Source organism: Dermochelys coriacea, chromosome 6 (assembly GCF_009764565.3).
Source record: "Dermochelys coriacea isolate rDerCor1 chromosome 6, rDerCor1.pri.v4, whole genome shotgun sequence".
Taxonomy (NCBI): domain Eukaryota; kingdom Metazoa; phylum Chordata; order Testudines; family Dermochelyidae; genus Dermochelys; species Dermochelys coriacea.
This window is the reverse complement of record NC_050073.1, coordinates 9,668,254-9,689,760: the sequence shown is the minus strand read 5'-3', so window position 1 is coordinate 9,689,760 and position 21,507 is coordinate 9,668,254. Positions and strand designations below refer to the sequence as shown.

The 21,507-nt window shown below is 49.2% G+C and overlaps 1 protein-coding gene across 1 annotated transcript; it reads right to left on the bottom strand.

Annotated features, from left to right (window-relative positions):
• Window positions 1-16,787: 16,787 nt before the first annotated feature.
• On the bottom strand, window positions 16,788-20,515 carry LOC119856925 (olfactory receptor 10V1-like). Its single transcript, XM_038405021.2, is given in 3 exon segments — window positions 16,788-18,573; window positions 18,576-18,789; window positions 20,483-20,515. Coding segments are annotated over 3 exon segments (996 nt in total). The 3' UTR covers window positions 16,788-17,824.
• Between the last annotated feature and the right edge of the window lie 992 nt (window positions 20,516-21,507).

Below are 21,507 nucleotides of genomic sequence, written 5' to 3'. Positions count from 1 at the left end.
CCCAGACTCTCACCTCTAACCCTGCCCCTGCCCCTGTCCCTATTCCGTCCACCTCCCAAGATGTTATTGTCGCCCCTGGGGTTGTCTCCTTCCCTTTTCCAACAGATGACTCCCAGGGAGCGGCCTTTGTGTTTACCCGTCCCGACCTACCAGAGGCTGCTATCCTCCCTCCGCCACCCCCTATCACCCCAGCATTCAGGTCAACCCATCAGGAGCCCCGTCGGGCGTCCGCACCCTGTCTGCCCATCTCGGTGGGCCACGGGGCTGTACCAAGGGCACCGTCGGGGAGTAACCAGACCGTAACCCCAGCCCCCCATGCGCTGCGAGAGGAGTTGCGGGAGTTTTTAGAAGACGTCCGTGGCTCCCGCAACAAAGTACAGCTTGCTCTCCAGCGATGGGGGGACTTTAATCAAATCCTCCGGGCCACAAGGGCTCTCATGGGGGAGGGTAAAAGGACCGGGAGGCAGGGTGCTGCGGCCTGCCAGCGGGTCCGCTGCTTCCGTGACTCCTTACTCACTTACGGGGTGGGTCACGGACTGCCGCGCGGCCCGTCGGGATCCGCGTGCATCCCTGCTGGTAATTATCCCCCCCAGCCCTCCTCATGGCACCCTTTACCATCGCAACATTGAACACCCGCGGCTGTAGGATGGGTCTCCGCAGGTCCCAGGTGCTCTCCTTCCTTCGGGAGGGGAGGTACTCTGTGGTTTTCCTGCAGGAGACCCATACGGATCCGACCGCCGAAGACAGCTGGCAGCTGGACTGGGGGGACAGGGTCTACTTTAGCCACCTCACAGTTCGTACGGCTGGAGTGGCGACCCTGTTCTCCCCCGACCTACGGCCCGAGGTGCTGGGGGTCGCCGAGGCTGTGCCGGGTCGCCTGCTGCACCTCCGGGTCCGCATGGACGGGCTCGTAGTCAACCTTGTCAACATCTATGCCCCAGCAGCGAGCCTGGAGCGGCTGCAATTCTATCAGCAGGTGTCCGCCTTCCTCGGCACCTTGGATCCTCAGGAGTGCCTGGTCCTGAGGGGACTTTAACATCACCCTCGAGGAGCGGGACCGCTCAGGGACCAAGCAGAGCCCGGCCGCCGTCCTCCAGGAGATAGTCGAACACCACTCCCTGGTGGATGTCTGGCGCGACCACCACCCGGATGACACTTCCACGTTCACCTTTGTCCGGGTGGAGGCCCATCGGTCGCGCCATTCCCGGTTGGACAGAATTTATTTATCACACTTTCATCTTTCACGAGCTCACTCCTCCAGCATCCAGCTGGCCCCATTTTCTGACCATGATATAACCACCGTGACAGCCTCCCTCTGCGCAGAGAGGCCGGGGCTGGCCTATTGGCATTTTAACAACAGCTTGCTGGAGGATGCGGGCTTCGTGGCGTCCTTCCGGGAGTTCTGGCTGGCCTGGCGAGGGCAGCGGCGTGCCTTTCCCTCGGCGCGGCGGTGGTGGGACCTAGGGAAGGTGCGCACCCGGCTCTTCTGCTATGACTACACCCGGGGCGCCAGCCGACGGAGGGATGCGGCGATAGAGCAGTTGGAACGGGAGGTCTTAGAGCTGGAGAGGCGTCTGGCTGCCAGCCCTGAGGATCCACCCCTCTGCGGATCGTGCCGGGAGAAGCGGGAGGAGCTCCGGATCCTCGAGGACCATCGGGCCCGGGGTGCCTATGTTCGATCCCGCATCCGTCTCTTTCGGGAGATGGATCGCGGCTCCCGCTTCTTCTACGCCCTGGAGAAAACGAGGGGGGCTAAGAAACATATCATCTGCCTACTGGCAGAAGATGGCACCCCCCTCACGGATCTGGTGGAGATGTGCGGGAGGGCGAGAGCCTTCTACGCAAGCCTTTTCTCCCCGGATCCGACTGATCCTAACGCTTGCAGAGTGCTTTGGGAGGAGCTCCTGATGGTCAGCGTGGGCGACCGAGACCGGCTAGAGCTGCCCCTCACTCTGGCCGAGTTCTCGGAAGCCCTCCGTCGCATGCCCACCAATAAATCTCCGGGCATGGACGGGCTGACCGTGGAGTTCTACCGCGTGTTCTGGGACGTCCTGGGCCCAGACCTAGTCACCGTCTGGGCCGAGTCTTTGCAGAGCGGGGTCCTCCCTCTTTCGTGCAGGCGAGCCGTGCTCGCCTTATTGCCGAAGAAGGGGGACCGCCGCGATTTACGAAATTGGCGTCCCGTCTCGCTCCTCAGCACGGACTACAAAGTCGTGGCAAAAGCCATCTTGCTGCGGCTGGGGTCCGTGCTGGCGGACGTGGTCCACCCAGACCAGACCTACATCGTCCCGGGCCGCAGCATCTTCGACAACCTATATCTGGTCCGGGACCTATTGGAACTTGGGTGTAGGGATGGTCTGTCATTCGCCCTCCTGTCCTTAGATCAGGAGAAGGCGTTCGACAGGGTGGATCATGGGTATCTCCTGAGCACTCTGCAGGCATTTGGTTTTGGACCCAGGTTTGTGAATTTTCTCCAGGTGCTGTACGCTTCCGCAGAGTGTCTGGTAAAGCTCAACTGGACCCTTACCGAACTGGTCAGCTTCGGGCGAGGAGTACAGCAGGGGTGCCCTCTCTCCGGCCAGCTGTACGCTCTGGCGATCGAGCCCTTCCTCTGTCTCCTCCGAAGGAGGTTGATAGCTTTGGTGCTGCGGGAGCCGGAGCTGCGGCTGGTCCTGTCGGCGTACGCTGATGACGTGCTCCTCGTGGTCTAGGACCTGGGCGACTTGGTGCGGGTGGAGGCTTGCCAGGCCATCTATTCGGCAGCCTCCTCCACGCGGGTCAACTGGGTCAAGAGCTCTGGCTTGGTGGTAGGGGACTGGCAGCAGGCGAGCTCCCTCCCACCCGCGCTTCAGGCCATCCGGTGGAGCACGGGTCCGCTGCTCTATCTGGTCGTTTACCTTTCTGCCACGCATCCCTCTCCGCCGGAGAACTGGCAGAATTTAGAGGGCGGGGTGATAGAGCGGCTCTGGAAATGGACAGGACTACTCCGGTGCCTCTCCCTTCGAGGGAGAGCGCTAGTGCTTAATCAACTAGTCCTGTCCATGCTCTGGTACCAGCTCAACACCCTGGTCCCGGCCCCGGCTTTCCTGGCCAACCTCCAGACATCGATTCTGGAGTTCTTTTGGTCAGGACTGCACTGGGTCCCTGCAGGGGTTCTCCATCTACCTCTGGAGGAGGGAGGGCGGGGCCTCAAATGTCTGCTTACTCAGGTCCACGTCTTCCGCCTCCAGACCCTGCAGAGGCTCCTTTATGGTGCAGGTAGTCCAGCGTGGAGCATACTGGCACACGCCTTCCTGCGCCACTTCCAAGGGTTCCGATAGGACCGGCAGCTCCTTTATCTCCATCCGAGAGGTCTTCCGCAAGACCTCTCCAGGCTGCCGGTCTTCTACCAGGACCTCCTCCGGACCTGGAAACTCTTTACAACGACCAGGTCCGTGGCGGCCACCGAGGGAGCAGATCTCCTCACGGAGTCCCTGCTACACAACCCCCAGCTCCGTGTGCAGGTGGCGGAGTCCTGCTCAGTGCGCCAGAGGTTGGTCCTGGCAGAGGTCACAAGAGTCGGAGACCTCCTGGATTATGACCGTGGAGACTGGCTGGATCCCCTGATGCTCGCTCAGCGCATGGGGCTTTCCAGACCATGTACTCCTCGGCGCATACTTCAGGAGGTGAAGGTCGCTTTGCCGCCCGCTGCTCGGGTTCATCTCGACCGGGTCCTGCATGAGGGCACGCCCCGCCCACCCGCTACCCCAGGCCCGCCGGACCTTTTAATTGGACCCCTGCCCCGTGGACCCAACTGACCCCTTCACTAGAAGCCGGCTGCACGAGATGCAGCCGGTCTGCTTTCAAACCGCACCAAGAAAACATCTCTACACGCTCGTGCTCCACACCCTTCACGCCCTCACCCTCGTGTCCCGCCCCGATACAAAATGGCGGGACCTCCTGCCACCTTTGGAGGGTGAGGAGCCCCAGTGGGCCAGCCTATATTCCACCTTAGTCCCAAGGCCCGCCGGGGACGTCAGTTGGCGGCTCCTTCACGGAGCCGTGAGCACGGGCATGTACTTGGCGCGGTTCACTTCAATCCCAGACATCTGCCCCTTTTGCAGCGTGAGGGATACCCTGGCACGTGTATACTTGGAGTGTGCCAGGCTGCAGCTCCTATTCCGGCTCCTCACCAATATTTTATTACGTTTTTGGTTGCACTTCTCCCCTCACCTTCTCATTTATGCACTCCCTATCTGTGGCCCCACAAAGTCATGGGATCTCCTGGTCAACTTCCTCCTGGCCCTAGCTAAAATGGCTATCTATAAAACCACAGTGAGGAGGTTGGCCGAAGGAGTCTCCTGTGACTGTGGGGCCTATTTCCGATCCTCGGTCCGTTCACGTATCCGGGCAGAGTTCCTCTGGGCGGCGTCCTCTGACTCTCTTGACGCCTTTGAGGAGCAGTGGGCTCTGTCCGGGGTTCTCTGCTCAGTGTCCCCGTCCGGTTCCCTTCCTTTGACCCTTTGACCGCACTCCTGTCCTTGTTATTTCATTAGTTGTCCCCCGGAATTTTTTGGGTATCTAGGTCCTGTGGATCCCCCTTTTAGGCTGGGGGGGATCCTTTAGCGGTGGACGGGCTTCGCCCGCCCACTTCCCGGATCCCAATAAGACTACTTTTCTATAGCCATCTGGCCTTGCCCTGTCACAACAGATAGTCACATTAATGATGATGGGCATCTTGTCCATTTCTACAGCTAGTGTAGGAATTTTCCTATTGTGTATTTTTCCAGTCTGGTCCTAAAAATCTCCAGCCTTTCCTGTAGGAGACAATTCCACAGGCACTAGGAGGAAACATTTCCTGGTGTTGAGCTGAACGTTTCCTTTCACTTTATGCCATCCCATTCCAGCAATTCCCCTGTCCCCTTGGCATTTACACCTTTATTGTACTGGTCATTGTGTTCCCCCCCACAACAGATGTTCTTTAGGGCAGGCGAACAAAATCCTCTGTTTGATTTAGTGAAGTGTCAAAACCACTCTGAAAGACAGTTATGCAGCTGCTATTACTATAATAGCAATGAAGAGCTGGCAGACGGTCACAGGTGTCATCATGGATTGGTTCACATGTGTTTCAAATGCTTCATCTCTGCTAAGATCCCAGTGTCCCAAGCAACATCTCCTTGTGCTTCTCTCTAGTGCATCACTGCCCAACACCCCTACTGGACTTTCTGCTCTCTCAGTAATTACTTTATCTTCCTGAAACACAAACAGAAACTGGTGATAAAAGTTTGCAGGCCTGGGGATTTATTAGGGAACCTGATTTTTTTGTTGGGCAATTACCTTGTCTGATGATTGGTAACCTTTGGGGCCTTGTTAAGATAAACAAGGCTCTTTTAGGACACAGAACACACACACATAAATTAACAATATTTTCAGGTGCCTACAAGTGAGAGTTTAGGAAATTACAGGTGAGAGAGAGGAACTCAGAAGTTTCACTAAAGACAAAGTTTGAACTGACTACCAACTAAATCCATTGGAAAGACCTGAAAGGTCTCTAAATTTCTGTAAGAAGAACGGAACAGTTCTCAGAGTTGATCTGGTCAAGAACCAAAACATCAGATCTCACACCCATTCTGAACTTTCATGGGGATGGGACTTGGGATACAGAATCCAAAGAAGGATCCAGATCTGAAATTCATAAATCATCTCCATCTATATAAGGGGCTGGAAAAAACCCTCAGATGAGAACAGCAGGGATTCATCCACTTGGGCCCCTATGGTCCATGCTTCTTATCAACACACAGAAACTTTTATTATCCTGTTGCTGTCCTTCTCTGTGCAGGTTTAGAACTACAACACTCTCCCTTGGATTCTCATGTCCCAAACTTGTACTGTATTTGCACAACTGCCAACCCTTTTAAATGTGAGGGATTTTGAGATCCAAATCCAAATTTTTGTGGCTCATGCACAGCTTCAGAAATTTTACAAACTTTCCTCACAGTTTCTCTTTTGTCTTCTACTTTGTTAAATGTCATTTCTGTCACTCAGATACCTTTTATGACAGCAGTGGATCCAGTTAATTGGTTGTATTCTTCAGGAAATGATCAAATTATTTAAATTTTGGTTAGCACCAAATTGACCTTTGACTTGAGTGCTTTGATTTTTCCAAAGCCCCTCCAGATACCTCCTTCAATACTGAATACTCTGATTTGAAGGCAGCCACATTTAGGTACCAAATTGGATCAGTTTGTGGCAGTTCCATAGGTCAGCAGTTCCCAAACTGTGGGTTGCAACCTCAAATGAGGTTGTGCCATCAGCAGTGGCGTGGTCAGGTCATGGTGATCCCTAGTGTGCAGAAGATGCCGTTTTGCTCCATACAGCATGACCTCACATGTATGGCCCATATAAGGTCACGATGCAAGGATGATGCCATTTTGCTATGCACCCTCCTGGGTTTCTGGAAGGAAACAATTCATTAAAATGGGGTTTTGCTGGGAAATAAATTGAGAATCACTGCCATAAAAGAATTGCTGCCATTCTTGCTTCAGATTCTAAACTTTTATTTTAGAGAGCTAGATTAGATAGATGTGATGAGCTATTTTGAAAATAGGGAGCCAGCTGTGAATGCTGAGCCCTTCTGAAAATTCTGGGCATATGCACAAAGGGAGGAGATGAGGCTTGACAGGCAATTCTTAATTCTAGCAATTCCTAACTTTTGAGTACAAAACTTTGCAACCTTAATAACGTTATTTTAATATATCATCTATTTCTCTCTCTAGATATATATTAATTCAATTAGCACTTCTCTGGGGACTGGTGGTCTTGGGGCATTGCAAGGAGGTTAGAGAGCCTTTCACCAGCAGACCAGAAGTCTTTGGGAACTGCAGAATGAAAATGGCAAATAATCAGAGGATGCAAGTAAGTTATTACAGCCTCTCTGCCCAAGATCTACCAGCTCTGCAGTAGGACACTCCAGTATGGATCTAGCCTTTGGAAAGATACAGAGAAGGATGGACCAAATGACTTGTGAGTAGAGCAGTGGCTCCCAGGTCATATGAGGTGACCACTTCAGGGGGACAAGGGCAATGATAAAACCACAGGCATCTATGAGCCGATAGAAACAATGGAAGAACAGGAATCCACCCAATGTGAGTCTGTTGAGATGCCAGTGATCCAGTAGCCAGTCCTTCCCCTCCTGGCCATTCCCAAGACAGTAGCATGGGACAGACCTGTGACCAGGGCACCCATTACCCACACAGAAGGTAATGGGCTGGAGCACCCCCATCTCTGCCCAATGGGAGAGCTGCTGCCGGACACCTGGTGTTATGGGCTGGGATGCAAAGCCCTGGCAATTCTCTGAGCACTCTACCCCAGGCGGGGCAGCAGCCCAGATGCTGGGGCTTTTCACAGGGAGCAGGAGCCCTGGAGGCCCGTGGGGCTGCAGAGGACCTTCCCCTGCACTCTTGGAGCTCACCCTGCCCTGAACTGGAGGCCCAGACTTGGCATGTCCCAGTGCCTCCTTCCATGGCTGCAGCCCTACAAACCTGCCTGCAGCTATCTCTGCCCTGTGTCACCTATGCACCATGTTGAGCTGTGCCCATGTGGCATTCTGTGCCCCACTTTCTTCTCCACCCCTGGACAGTCATTCTACTGGAGACGGGTCCTCTCCCTGGGCCCCCTCCTTAGGAAAATTCTGGTTACACCCTTGATTCCCACACAGTGCAGGATTCTTCTCTACAGTATATTAAGCAGGGGTTGATCTAATAACGCTAACAATGCGGGCTTTCAGCCTTTCTTGTAGGAGACTATTCCACAGGCTAAGTCCTAGGTGTTTGATTTCAGTGGAAGTTTGGAATGTAAATATATTTGAGGATTTGGGCCTAAGAACCTGTCAGGAAACATCATGTGGGAAGCTGAACTTTTGCTTTCACTCTCTCCCACCCCATTCCAGCAATTCTGCTTCCTCCATGGCATTTACACCTTTCCAGTGCTTGTGAATGGTCATCAAGCCCCCCGTCCCCAATGGTTGTTCTTTAGGCAGACAAAAGTAATCAGTTTGGTTTAGTCAGGCATCAAATCCAGCTTGAAAGACAGCCGTACAGCTGCTATCATTACAATAGCACAGAAGGGCTGGTAGACTAGTGTCTAACTCACCCCCGGTCATAACGGGTTGACTCACCAGGGTTTCAAAGGCTTCATCTCTGCTAAGATCCCAAATGTCCCCAGCAGCATCCCCATGTGCTTATCGTGTAATGCATTCTCAAGAGGACATCCTGCAATCTCTGTTATTCCACAATCTTCCTGAAACACAAACAGAAACTGGTGATATAACTTCTGGAACTTGCAGGCCAGGAGCTTTGTTAGGAAACCTGAACTTTTACAATCAGCCGATTCCCCAATCTGATGATTGGTAGCCTTGGGACCTTGTTAAAATAATCAGGGCTCTTAGGGGGCTCAGAAAACACACACCAAATTTACATAATTCCCAGATGGCTACAAGTGACACTCTAAGACATGACTGCTCTGGCTTCCCAGAGAGGAACTCATATGGCCACAGCTGGAGATGGGACAATGGACAATGTGGGACAGGGCTTTGAAGTGGCACCGACCAGCATCTCTCTCAGGTGCTCGGCTGGCTGGTTCTTACTTATATGCTCAGGATCTAGCTGATCATCAGAGGTGGGGTCAGCAAGAAACTTCCCCCCAGGTCAGATTAGCAGTGACCATGGGGCAGGTTTTGCCTTCCTCTGCAACACTTGGCTGTGTGTCACTTGCCAGGATTATCTAGATCTATCTCACTTAATTATTTCCCTGCCATTGCAGGGGCCTCAGACACTGGTGCACTTGGGTCCCTCCTATTCTCTGCCTGTGGCATGCAACAGTCTAGTCTTCTGGGGGGCTGTAATGCTTTGGTCTCATTTTGGTTGTTGAGTTTAGTGTGTGGGTGACTAGGTGACATTGGTGGCCTGTGATATACAGAAGGGCAGACCAGATGATCTAGTGGTCCCATCTATCCTTACACTAGGACTAACTTTCACAACAAAGTTAAACTTATATAAGATTGTCCCCAGTGGAGACATGATTGGTTCTATAAGTCCCATTGAGTTGAGTTGGGACAGTTCTCAAGGATGATCTAATAAAAAGTGACTGGCCACAACCAGAATGCCAGATCTATGTCTCCCCAGCAAACATGATGGGGAAGGGCTCAGAACTCAGACTCCATGGAATGATTCAGATATGTTCGCAAATGCCTCCTACCTGTATTTGTACAACCTCGCTGTATCATCCTCACTGTGGATGCAGAGCCACATTGTTTTCACTTGTGGCCCCCCACCAAAAACCCCCACCTTCTATTGTGTTTGTCCCACTGCTAACACATTTAATGGCAGAGGCTTTAAGACCCAAAGCCAAATCATATGGAGATAGACATGAGCCACATGAGTCACACCTCCCCCACCTCCCCCCTGAGACATGGCTGCTATGGAGCTCTTTCACCCCTTCCAGTTAGAACTACAGCGATTTTTATAAACCTTCCCCACATCTTCACTCCTGCTTTGTTAAACTCCATCTCCCTCTGGGGGCACAAGGTGGGTGAGGTAATATCTTTTATTGTATCAACTTTTGGTGGAGAAAGAGACAAGCTTTCAAGCAACACAGAGCTCTGCTTCAGGTCACCTGAAGGTGTTACCTCACCCAGCTTCTCTCATATCCTGGGACCAACACAACTACAACAAGAAAAGGAGTACCCGTGGCACCTTAGAGACTAACAAATTTATTAGAGCATAAGCTTTCGTGAGCTACAGCTCACTTCATCGGATGCATTTGGTGGAAAAAGCAGAGGAGAGATTTATATACACACACACACACACACACACACACACAGAGAACATGAAACAATGGGTTTATCATACACACTGTAAAGGAGAGTGATCACTTAAGATAAGCCATCACCAGCAGCAGGGGGGGGGAAAGGAGGAAAACCTTTCATGGTGACAAGCAAGGTAGGCTAATTCCAGCAGTTAACAAGAATATCAGAGGAACAGTGGGGGGTGGGGTGGGAGGGAGAAATACCATGGGGAAATAGTTTTACTTTGTGTAATGACTCATCCATTCCCAGTCTCTATTCAAGCCTAAGTTAATTGTATCCAGTTTGCAAATTAATTCCAATTCAGCAGTCTCTCGTTGGAGTCTGTTTTTGAAGGTTTTTTGTTGAAGTATAGCCACTCTTAGGTCTGTGATTGAGTGACCAGAGAGATTGAAGTGTTCTCCAACTGGTTTTTGAATGTTATAATTCTTGACGTCTGATTTGTGTCCATTCATTCTTTTACGTAGAGACTGTCCAGTTTGGCCAATGTACATGGCAGAGGGGCATTGCTGGCACATGATGGCATATATCACATTGGTAGATGCGCAGGTGAACGAGCCTCTGATAGTGTGGCTGATGTGATTAGGCCCTATGATGGTATCCCCTGAATAGATATGTGGACAGAGTTGGCAACGGGCTTTGTTGCAAGGATAGGTTCCTGGGTTAGTGGTTCTGTTGTGTGGTGTGTGGTTGCTGGTGAGTATTTGCTTCAGATTGGGGGGCTGTCTGTAAGCAAGGACTGGTCTGTCTCCCAAGATCTGAGAGAGCGATGGCTCGTCCTTCAGGATAGGTTGTAGATCCTTGATGATGCGTTGGAGAGGTTTTAGTTGGGGGCTGAAGGTGATGGCTAGTGGCGTTCTGTTGTTTTCTTTCTTGGGCCTGTCCTGTAGTAGGTGACTTCTGGGTACTCTTCTGGCTCTGTCAATCTGTTTCTTCACTTCAGCAGGTGGGTATTGTAGTTGTAGGAATGCATGATAGAGATCTTGTAGGTGTTTGTCTCTGTCTGAGGGGTTGGAGCAAATGCGGTTATATCGTAGCGCTTGGCTGTAGACAATGGATCGAGTGGTATGATCTGGATGAAAGCTAGAGGCATGTAGGTAGGAATAGTGGTCAGTAGGTTTCCGATATAGGGTGGTGTTTATGTGACCATCACTTATTAGCACCGTAGTGTCCAGGAAGTGGATCTCTTGTGTGGACTGGTCCAGGCTGAGGTTGATGGTGGGATGGAAATTGTTGAAATCATGGTGGAATTCCTCAAGAGCTTCTTTTCCATGGGTCCAGATGATGAAGATGTCATCAATGTAGCGCAAGTAGAGTAGGGGCATTAGGGGACGAGAGCTGAGGAAGCGTTGTTCTAAGTCAGCCATAAAAATGTTGGCATACTGTGGGGCCATGCGGGTACCCATCGCAGTGCCGCTGATTTGAAGGTATACATTGTCACCAAATGTGAAATAGTTATGGGTCAGGACAAAGTCACAAAGTTCAGCCACCAGGTTAGCCGTGACAGTATCGGGGATACTGTTCCTGACGGCTTGTAGTCCATCTTTGTGTGGAATGTTGGTGTAGAGGGCTTCTACATCCATAGTGGCTAGGATGGTGTTTTTAGGAAGATCACCAATGGACTGTAGTTTCCTCAGGAAGTCAGTGGTGTCTCGAAGGGGATACCATCATAGGGCCTAATCACATCAGCCACACTATCAGAGGCTCGTTCACCTGCGCATCTACCAATGTGATATATGCCATCATGTGCCAGCAATGCCCCTCTGCCATGTACATTGGCCAAACTGGACAGTCTCTACGTAAAAGAATGAATGGACACAAATCAGACATCAAGAATTATAACATTCAAAAACCAGTTGGAGAACACTTCAATCTCTCTGGTCACTCGATCACAGACCTAAGAGTGGCTATACTTCAACAAAAAACCTTCAAAAACAGACTCCAACGAGAGACTGCTGAATTGGAATTAATTTGCAAACTGGATACAATTAACTTAGGCTTGAATAGAGACTGGGAATGGATGAGTCATTACACAAAGTAAATCTATTTCCCCATGGTATTTCTCCCTCCCACCCCACCCCCCACTGTTCCTCTGATATTCTTGTTAACTGCTGGAATTAGCCTACCTTGCTTGTCACCATGAAAGGTTTTCCTCCTTTCCCCCCCCCTGCTGCTGGTGATGGCTTATCTTAAGTGATCACTCTCCTTTACAGTGTGTATGATAAACCCATTGTTTCATGTTCTCTGTGTGTGTGTGTGTATATAAATCTCTCCTCTGCTTTTTCCACCAAATGCATCCGATGAAGTGAGCTGTAGCTCACGAAAGCTTATGCTCTAATAAATTTGTTAGTCTCTAAGGTGCCACGGGTACTCCTTTTCTTTTTGCGAATACAGACTAACACGGCTGCTACTCTGAAACCAACAACTACAACAGTGCATCCATCTCTCTCTGTCACTCTGATAACAGGAAACATGGCTGACTGGGCACAACAGTTTGGTGTACTTTTTATGAAGGAATGATATACCTCATGTTTTGGTGGCTACCCTACTGATCCTTGATATGAGAGTTTTCAATTCTCCAATCGCCTTCCTCCCTGGATCCTTGCCTAAATATCAAGTAGCCTTCTGGAAGGCAGATCTCATTAGGTTGATGAGGTGGTGTCTTTCCCTTCGTGCCGCTGTCTGTGAAGAAAACCTTCAGATGTGAACTGAATGCATGGCTGTCATCTGTCGTGATTTTTGTGGGACAGTCCCTAAATTGAAAAGGCTGTTGTACCCCCCTCGTTGTAGTATAGAAGTACTGCTAATGAGAGAGCTTGATCCTTTCCCTATCAGAATACCCTTTGGCACAGGGCATATGACTGAGTTGCAATCTATGAGCTCAAATCTCACCCTTCCAATTGAGTAGCATTAATGTTTGAGTACTTCACAGCCCTTGGTATTCCTGTCCTAGGAAGCAGGCAAGTATCACCCATTCATCTTTCATTATCCTGTGTATAGTTTCTGTTCCTGTGTCTTTTGTAATGTACTATTTATTGATTATTTTTAAAAAAAAACAGAGATAGTGTGACCAGGAGAAATAAATCATGGAGGAAGATAGAGAAACAATGACAGGAAGGGAAAACCAAAAAATGCCCACTGTCATCCTGTATATTAGCACCGCCTCAGCTGAGCCACTGGGTCTTAAACAAAACCAGAAAAGGAATGAAGAAGAATATTATCTAATATTAACATGGGAGACCAGCAGTTACCAATCCTAGGAGCCCCAGCCCCAGGAGTGAGTCTGCTACACCTTTGCTGCCATTCCTGTTTGAGAACAAGGAGAGGGAGCCAGTCTCAGGACTGCCGGCTGGTTACAGTAAACCAGGATTCTGCTGGTGACTGGGTGTAACAGCTCCCCCTCTGTGTCCATCCCCACAAGATAGGAATGGATACAGCCATCAGCTACAGAGCATTTGCTCTTTAGGATATGTCTACACTGCAAGTGAAGGTGTGATGGTAGCACAGGTGGGCATACCCATGCTAGTGTTAATCTAGCTAGCACAGGTTACACTGGCAGTGTAGACATGATGGCACAGTCTTCCACATGAGCTAACAACCTGAGTACAAGACCACCAGGGACCCTGGTTACATACACATGTTGCTAGCCTGTTCTGAAGCCCAGGCCACTGTGTCTACACTGTGGTTGTTGCCCACGCTACCTAAATTAAAGTTCCAGATGCAGCAGCTCCTGCTTTTAGCTCTTCACACCATCACCACCATAATCCCCTCAGTGTCCCTCATAATACCCACCACCCAATGCCCTCAGAGTCTCCCTGGCTCCTTCATGCCATCCCCCTATAACCTCGTGAAGGGGTTCATTCACCGCGATGGATTCCTCTACCTGGCCACTCTGGGGATCAGCTCTTTACAGGTCTGGTGCCCTCTTCCATGGTCTATTCAAGCTGCTGACCTCTCTCTCTCTCTCTCTCTCTTCATGAGTCTGGGTGCTCTCTTGTCATGACTCTGCCCTCTGGCCAGGTCACTGTGTCCTCCCCTTCCAAGGTCACAGAGTCTCTCCAGACCAGCCATCCAGTTGGTGTCTCCAAAACTCCTGGGCCACTTCCTAGTGGCTGGTCGGAGATCCCAGGCCCACCCTCTCCACTGGGTTCCAGCCCAGGGATCCTATGACAAGCAGCCACAGTCTTCACAGTCCTACCCCTGGCTGCTGTTTCCCTGGGCTTCTTCCTACCAAGCCCTCTCAGGCTTCCTTTCCCCCCAGTTCTTCTCAAGTTGTGAAGTTGACCCTTCTTCCAGGGCTACAACCCTGGGGCTATTCTCCTCCTGGCTTTTCACCTCCCCTTCTCTCTGCTCCAAGGGAGTGACTGCAGATTCTCTCCCTGCAGCTCCATTCTGCTGAAAATTTCCTGGTTCCTAATTCAGTCTACTCTGGCCCAGCTGAATCTCTGTTCAGTTAAAACTGGCTTGAACTCCAGATGCAGCCAGGTACCCTAATTGACCCCTCAGGCCCACATTAACCCTTACAGAGTCTGTGTGAGATACGCACCCAATCCCCATGCCTTCCCTGCATTCTTCCTTCACACTCTTTCCCCTTTCCCCACACAAGCTGCCTCATAGTTTTCCTGCCTCCCCCATGTTGTCCTGTCAACCAATGCAGGGTCTTCCATTTTCCTATGCTAAACATGTGAGACAGAGTTCAAGAGCAGCACTAGGTTGGAGTAGCACAAGGCAATGTGAGGGGCACTGCATAAGCCTGGGGGTGGGATCTATGGATCGGAATAGAACAGAGGGTTCAGTGGGTCTTCTCTAGCTGGCTGAGAAGGATGGGGGGCTGAGTGAGGTCATAATGACTCCCGCCATGACAAGGCAGGGCCTGAGTGAGGTCATAATGACTCCCAGCGTGGAGGGGAGGGAGCTGTGTGAGGAGGAAGGGGCTGAGTAAAGGGAAGGAGGCAGCATGGAAGGGATGAGGGAGAGGCTGTGTTTGGCTGGGAAGACATTGTGAGTAGGGGAAGTGTCAGCCTAGTGTGTGGACGTATCTGGGAACAGGAATAGATTACAGCTACACTGAGCGTAAAGGGACTCCAAAGCACCTAGCTGCCCAAAGGAGTTCATCCTAGGCAGACACTCCTCCAGCCCACCACAGCTTTAGTAGTGGAGGTGGGAGGGAAAAACTGTACCCTTCCAGAGTACTGGGGCCACCAGGGAGCTTGAGACTGAGGTCAGGACAACAAGGAGACAAGGAAAGGAGCCCTGAGACTCCCTGCCACAGAGGGAAAAAGATACTCTGTGGCCTCATGTGTTTGACCTCCCCTGAACTGAAGATGAAAGCAAAGCAGGGTTCAAGAAACACATGGACCTGGTTCACTCCAAGGGGGCAGATGGCACCACAATGATGAGCACTGTTTGCGCTACACTAGTTAGTAAGAAAGGCCTCCAAGGTGTGGAAAAACTTGCCATTAGGGACTTAATTCAATCCCATGCCCAGACAGGCAAAAGCAGAGTTGAAAGGATGTCAGTGCCACCATACCAACATGCAATGATCAAGCCTGTTCTTTATCTGAATGTAAGTTGTACATTTCTTTCAGCACGTCAGTAGTAAAGAGCCAGCACAAGGGGCAGGACACGTATCAACCTCCTTAGACTTGCTGAAATACCTGAGGGCTGAATCCACTTTTCTTTTGGGTGCTCTGCTTACTCTTGACTATAAGAGAGTGGGTCCAATATCCGGAGGAGGGAGCGCCTGATAATTGTTGCAGGGTTATTAATTGATGTTTGTTACTCTTGTTCAGGCCTTTTCCTTTCACCCTTTGTATCCACCTAGACCCCCTCTCCTCACCAACATAGCATCCTGTCATAAATATACACAGGGCAGCTGTACTGAATTGACTTACTTGTAAGGGGTTAATCAATTCAATTAACCTAGTTGGCACCTGACCAGATAGACCAATGGGGAAAGAAGATACTTTCAAATCGGGGGAAAGGGGAGGAAGAGGTTTTGTTTGTGCTCTCTTTGTTAGTTCCCTCTCTGGACGGAGAGAGGGACCAGGCAGGAAAAACATCTCCTGAAAACATACCTGAAATGAGCATCTAAGATTACAAAAACTGTAAGTAAGACAAGGAAATGTGTCAGATTATCTTTTATTTTAGCTTGTGAATTTTCCCTATGCTAAGAGTTAATTTCATTCTTGTTTTGTAACTGGAAAGCGGAGTCAGAGGGGAATCCTCTGTGTTTTAAATCTTTTTAATTACCCTGTAAAGTTACCTTCCATCCTGATTTTGCAGATGTGATTCTTTTACTTTTTTTTTAAAATACAATTCTTCTTTTAAGAACCTTATTGATTTTCAGTGTCCTAAAAACCAAGGGGTTTGGTCTGTACTCACATTGTAACCAATTGGTTAGTATATTATTCTCAAGCCTCCCCAGGAAAGGGGGTGAAGTGGCTTGGGGGAATATTTTTGGGGAAACAGGGACTCCAAGTGACCCTTTTTCCTGAATTTGTGTCTAGATCACTTGGTGGTGGCAGAAATATCATCCAAGGACAAGGAAAGGATTTGTGCCTTAGGGAAGTTTTAACCGAAGCTGGTAGAAATAAGCTTAGGGGGGTGTTTCATGCAGGTCCCCACATCTGTACCCCAGAGTTCAGAGTGGGGAGGTAACCCTGACACATGCTTTTGGAAGAAGTGCTGGCTCCCTCCTCCAATCATAACTCCTTCAGTGTATCCAACCTGTAATTGTCCAACTGGGCATAGGGATCTGCAGACTCATTGATTCATTTTACCTTCTTAAACCAAAGTACTGTTTATTTTGGAGTAGGAACAAAGCAGTTTGTGAAAAAATGAGTTTAAAACAGCAAACAGTGTACATGCATGTCTATCTTACACAAAAAGCTTTCCACCCCCTGATGGTTACCTAGACAGGTATAATTTCTTCAGACCCCAAAGGGCTGCCTGCATCTTGGTTTGATGTCCCTCAACTTGAGAGAGAGTTCTTAGTCTTTTTTAAGTTGCTATAGTCCTTTTGATTTCCAGTACACACGGGCCTTTTTCCATCACGGCATTGTCTCTTAACAACGCTCAAGTGTTTGCAGAGAAGTGGCTTATCTTGAGCCATCCTGTTTCTCTCCTGCTTGTTTTTCCTTACAGTCTCCTATTAAACTGAACCAGTATATTCATGCAGCAAACATCCCAATAACCAGATCAACATACAGTATCCGTAAATTATTACAGAGCAGCTCTAATTCCAGCGCAGTGACCATCTCTTGGGCTCCCCCAAGACTCCATCTCCTGCGCATCTGGAGAGGGTAGCTACTTACTACATTCTATATAGAGAAACTCCATGCAGACAAACAACGTTAAAAGACTCCTTTTAAGGTTCCGTGTCAGTTACTCGAAAATGAGAACATGCTAGAATTAAGATTGCCTGCAGTAGCAGTTTTACCTGTGTCCTTTCTGTCACTCTATGTACTGGAAACACTATCAAGGTCTGGGAGCATTCTCAGTGATCAGTTGGAAGGTTCAGAAAAATAGGAGCAAGTATCTAACAAGTCCTTCTGAGCATGCATACATGGTGATTTTTCTTCTGCTCATAACTTGATCGCATCTGATCAGAATTTTGTGAAGAAAGCAAAACACAAATATCTGCCTGCCAAATTTCAAGTTTCTAGTCAAAAGCCGTAAGCTACTAGAACTATTGAAAAAATGTAGGGAAAAAATAATACTGACAAAACTACCCTATTTCCACTATCCTGAGGATGTCTAATCAGGATTTTTAAGATTTCCTTGGCATTAGCATGCAACCGACATGATGTTTCATGGCACCATCATAATCTCACGTTCCAACAACATCGGGTTTCTTGTACTACTACAACATGGGTCCAGAGCAAAACTGGTTCCCTAGAGCTGGAATCCGATATGGCCCATTCCCAAGCAGCTTGAGCCATCCAGTCCCACATTGTTTCTCTGATTGAGGGCCCAAAAGTGTCACTTTCTCTGGGACAGCACTTTCCTTCTCAGCACTCTGCTCAGACCATCCTTCAACTCCTTGTTCCTCATGCTATAGATCAGGGGGTTCAGTACAGGGGTCACAAAGGTGTAGACCACAGACACCACCCGACCTTGCTCCAGGGAGTAGCTGGAGTTGGGCTGTAGATATATGAAGCTGCAGCAGCCGTTCTGCAGAAGGATGACTGTCAGGTGGGAGGAGCAGGTGGAGAAGCTATGGCACCAGCCAGCTGCAGAATGGATTTGCAGGATGGTGGCCCTAATGAAGACATAGGAGAGACAGATCAGCAGGAAGGGGATGGTAAGGACTGTGACACTTACAATGAAGAGGGCAGCCTGGTGGACATGTGTGTTGGTGCAGGCCAGCCTCAGAACAGCAGGGATGTCACAGAAGAAGTGATTGATTTCCTTGGTGGTGCAGAACGGTAGGTGGAAGATCAAGATGGTCAGTTGCAGGGATAACAAGAAGCCCAGCACCAGTGAGCCAGCTACGAGACAGGCACAGACTTTCCAGTTCATTAGGAGGGTGTAGCGCAGCGGGTGGCAGATTGCCACATATCGGTCGTAAGCCATGACAGCCAGCAGAATGCAGTCAGCACTTCCCACAAAGACAAAGAAGAACATCTGGGTGCCACAGCCAGTGAGGGAGAAGGTGGCTTTCCTCCCTGACACAAGGTTGACCAGGGCCAGTGGGGCAATGACAGAGGAGTAGCAGATCTCCACACTGCCAGATTGGCCAGGAAGAAGTACATGGGGGTGTGGAGGGAGCGATCGGTGCAGACAGTGAGCGCAATGGAAGCATTCCCACAGAGGCTGAGCAGGTACATGAGCAGGAAGGCCAGAAAAATAAGCATCTGAATCTCAGGGAGGGTCGAGAGAAGATGGAAGTGAAATGGTATCAGCCCCGTTTGGTTTTCATCCCCCCTGGAACCAAGACACAGGACCTGTGAGAGAAGAGGAGAGAAGAGCAGACCCTGTCAGCAGTCATCAAGGTCAGAACAAGAGGAGACAGATCACAGTGCAATCAGGACAGTCAGATGCAATATCAGGAAACACTTTCTAACCCTAAGAGAAGCTCCGGGAACAGGGCATGTTGCCGAGGTAACTGAAGGAATTATCTTCCCTCTGGATGTTCAAGGCTGATACTAAGCACCCATCTATCCAGGATGGTAATGGAGTTCCTGTCCATAATGCCACTCTCTGGCAGAATGCATTGGAATTTCTGATAGGAAAGATAGCTGTGAGCCCTGCTCCCTTCTTATCCTTACGGTGACTGATTTGTCTTGATTTTCAATCCAAACTACAGTTTTGATTCTGCATGGATAACACTGGATCTGTCAATGGTATTTTCTTGTGATGCTTTCTCTGACTCTAACCTGAAGGTGGCCATAAAAAAAACATTGCAGTAGCCGCAGGGTGACAAAAGTCTTGGAAAGGATATCTACCTCCAAACCAAAAAAGCAACAGGAAGGAAAGAAGAAAGCATTACAGTTCAATGGCAAGGCACAAGAGAGCCCAAGCCCCAAAACAACCCTCTATCTACCCTCTGTCCTTCCATGTTTTTATACTTCCACCATCACTCTACTATCTGAGCAACTAAAAATTGAATCCAGCCCAAGTGAAGCCAGTTAACTGTTCGGTGTTAAGATAAAACTTCTGTCATGGATCCACAGCTATGCCCCAGCTACTAAACAGTTCCTCAGAGGACCCCCTCAGTTTGTCTGACCCCCAATGGGGCTCATTTTTCCTCTCGAGCTGGCCACGCAGCCTCAGCACCTCCAAGACAGAGCCTCTGGTCTCCAGCCCTCCTGCCTCATGCTGTGAGTTTTGCCCAGTGAGTCCAACTGAACCAGAGACATGTGCCCTCTCCAGGACTCTGGGCTTCCCAGCCAGTGTCTGCAGTGACACCAGGAAGCCTTTTCCAACCAGAGCAGGGTTCATTAGCCTGATGGCACAAGGCATGGGGAAGTCCTTAGGGTAGCCCAGAGAAATAGAGGCTATAATATAGTCCATTCTGGCTGAGCCAGTGCAACCAGCCAGCCAAGTTGCTGTGGATCCACATCTGGCTTGGGCTCCCTGTCTCTGTCAGTCCAAGATGAGAGCTCCATGTCTCTGCAAAGTGCAGCCCTTACTCCAGCCACCTGATACCTGCTCCTTTTGTTCTTGAGCTGGGGCGAGGGGGAGGAGACAGTGCTTCCCTGATGAGAGTTGTGGGGAAATTGCCTCCCTCTTAGTTGCTGGTGGCTAGGTGTGAATGTCCTGGCCATTGGGGTTCCCATTGTCTTTTTGAATTCTCCATTGATATGGATTAGTTTTAGCCAGTCTCTTAACAGGCCATTGCTTCCACCGCAGACAACTATATGACACAAACACCTCCTGCCTCTTTCTCGGCTCCAAGAGCAGCTTTAATCCTTTTGCACCCACTGGGTCATGAGGCAAAGTAAGAGGGAAACTGAGGCATGCCTGAGATACTTAAAATATTACAAAAAATTCCCACTTTGTCACAATTTCCCTGAAGCACCAGTGTGAACAGTGCTTTGTCGGCAGGAGCACTCTTCTGCCGACAACGCTAACACCACTTGTTGTGGGTGGAAGTTGTCGGCAGGAGAGCCAACAATCAGTGGCTACACTGCGCACCTTATAGCGGCACAGCTGGAGCGACACAGCCATGTAGACATAGCCTAAATAGTCATGGGCTGAGAGGTAAAATTCTCTCATAGCTCAGAAAGCTACTAAAAAGAAAACAAAGCACAGGAATAAACAGTCAGTTTTCATCATGGCTAAAGCCTAACAGGCTTCCACACTAGGGCTGCTACTGTTCAATATATTTATTATTGATTTGCACAAGGAGGCAAGCAGTGAGGTGGCACTGGATATAGATGACATAGAATTAGTTTAGTTAAGATCAGAGGAGACTGTGAGGAACTCCAGAAAGGCTGGACAAAGCTAAGCAATTAGCAAGAGTATGTTAGGCGAAATTCAATTGGAAGGAACTTACTCATGAACATTGATCTGTCCTAAATGAACTGTACCCATACTGGGAAAAAATCTAAGTGCCGCTGTGCACAGCACAATGAAAATATCTGCTCAACGCACAGAGGTGGTTGAAAGGGCGAACAACTCGTTCGGGTGTATTAAGAAAACGATAGAGAGAAATATAGAAAACATTAAAATGCTGCTATACAAAGGGATGGTACACAGTCATCTTGAGGACCACATTCAGTTCAGTTCTGTTCAAATGCTTTCTAAAGGGATAATGCAGAAGTAGAAAGGGTTAAAAGAAAAGCAATGAAAATCATCAAAGACATGAGAAGACTCCAGATGAGAAGGGATTTTAAAATGAGATACTAGAGAGTTTAGAATAAGATGGGACATAAGAGGTGGAAATAATGTAATGAATAGTGCAGAGAAGGTCATTCCAGCACTGCTTTTTAGCCTCTCATAATTAGGCTTGGCACAATTTGATTTTTATTTTTTAACATATCAGGTGATAATAGCTATGTTTATTTTTAAGCATCTGTTTTATTGTTATAGATTTAAATGTCCACATAATTATGGGTTTTAAACATTTTTTTCTATTTTGATCAATTTAGTTGTTCATGGTTATGGGAAACCAAGAGGAAACCAGTTGTGGGAAAACATATAATGACTGTAGATGCTAA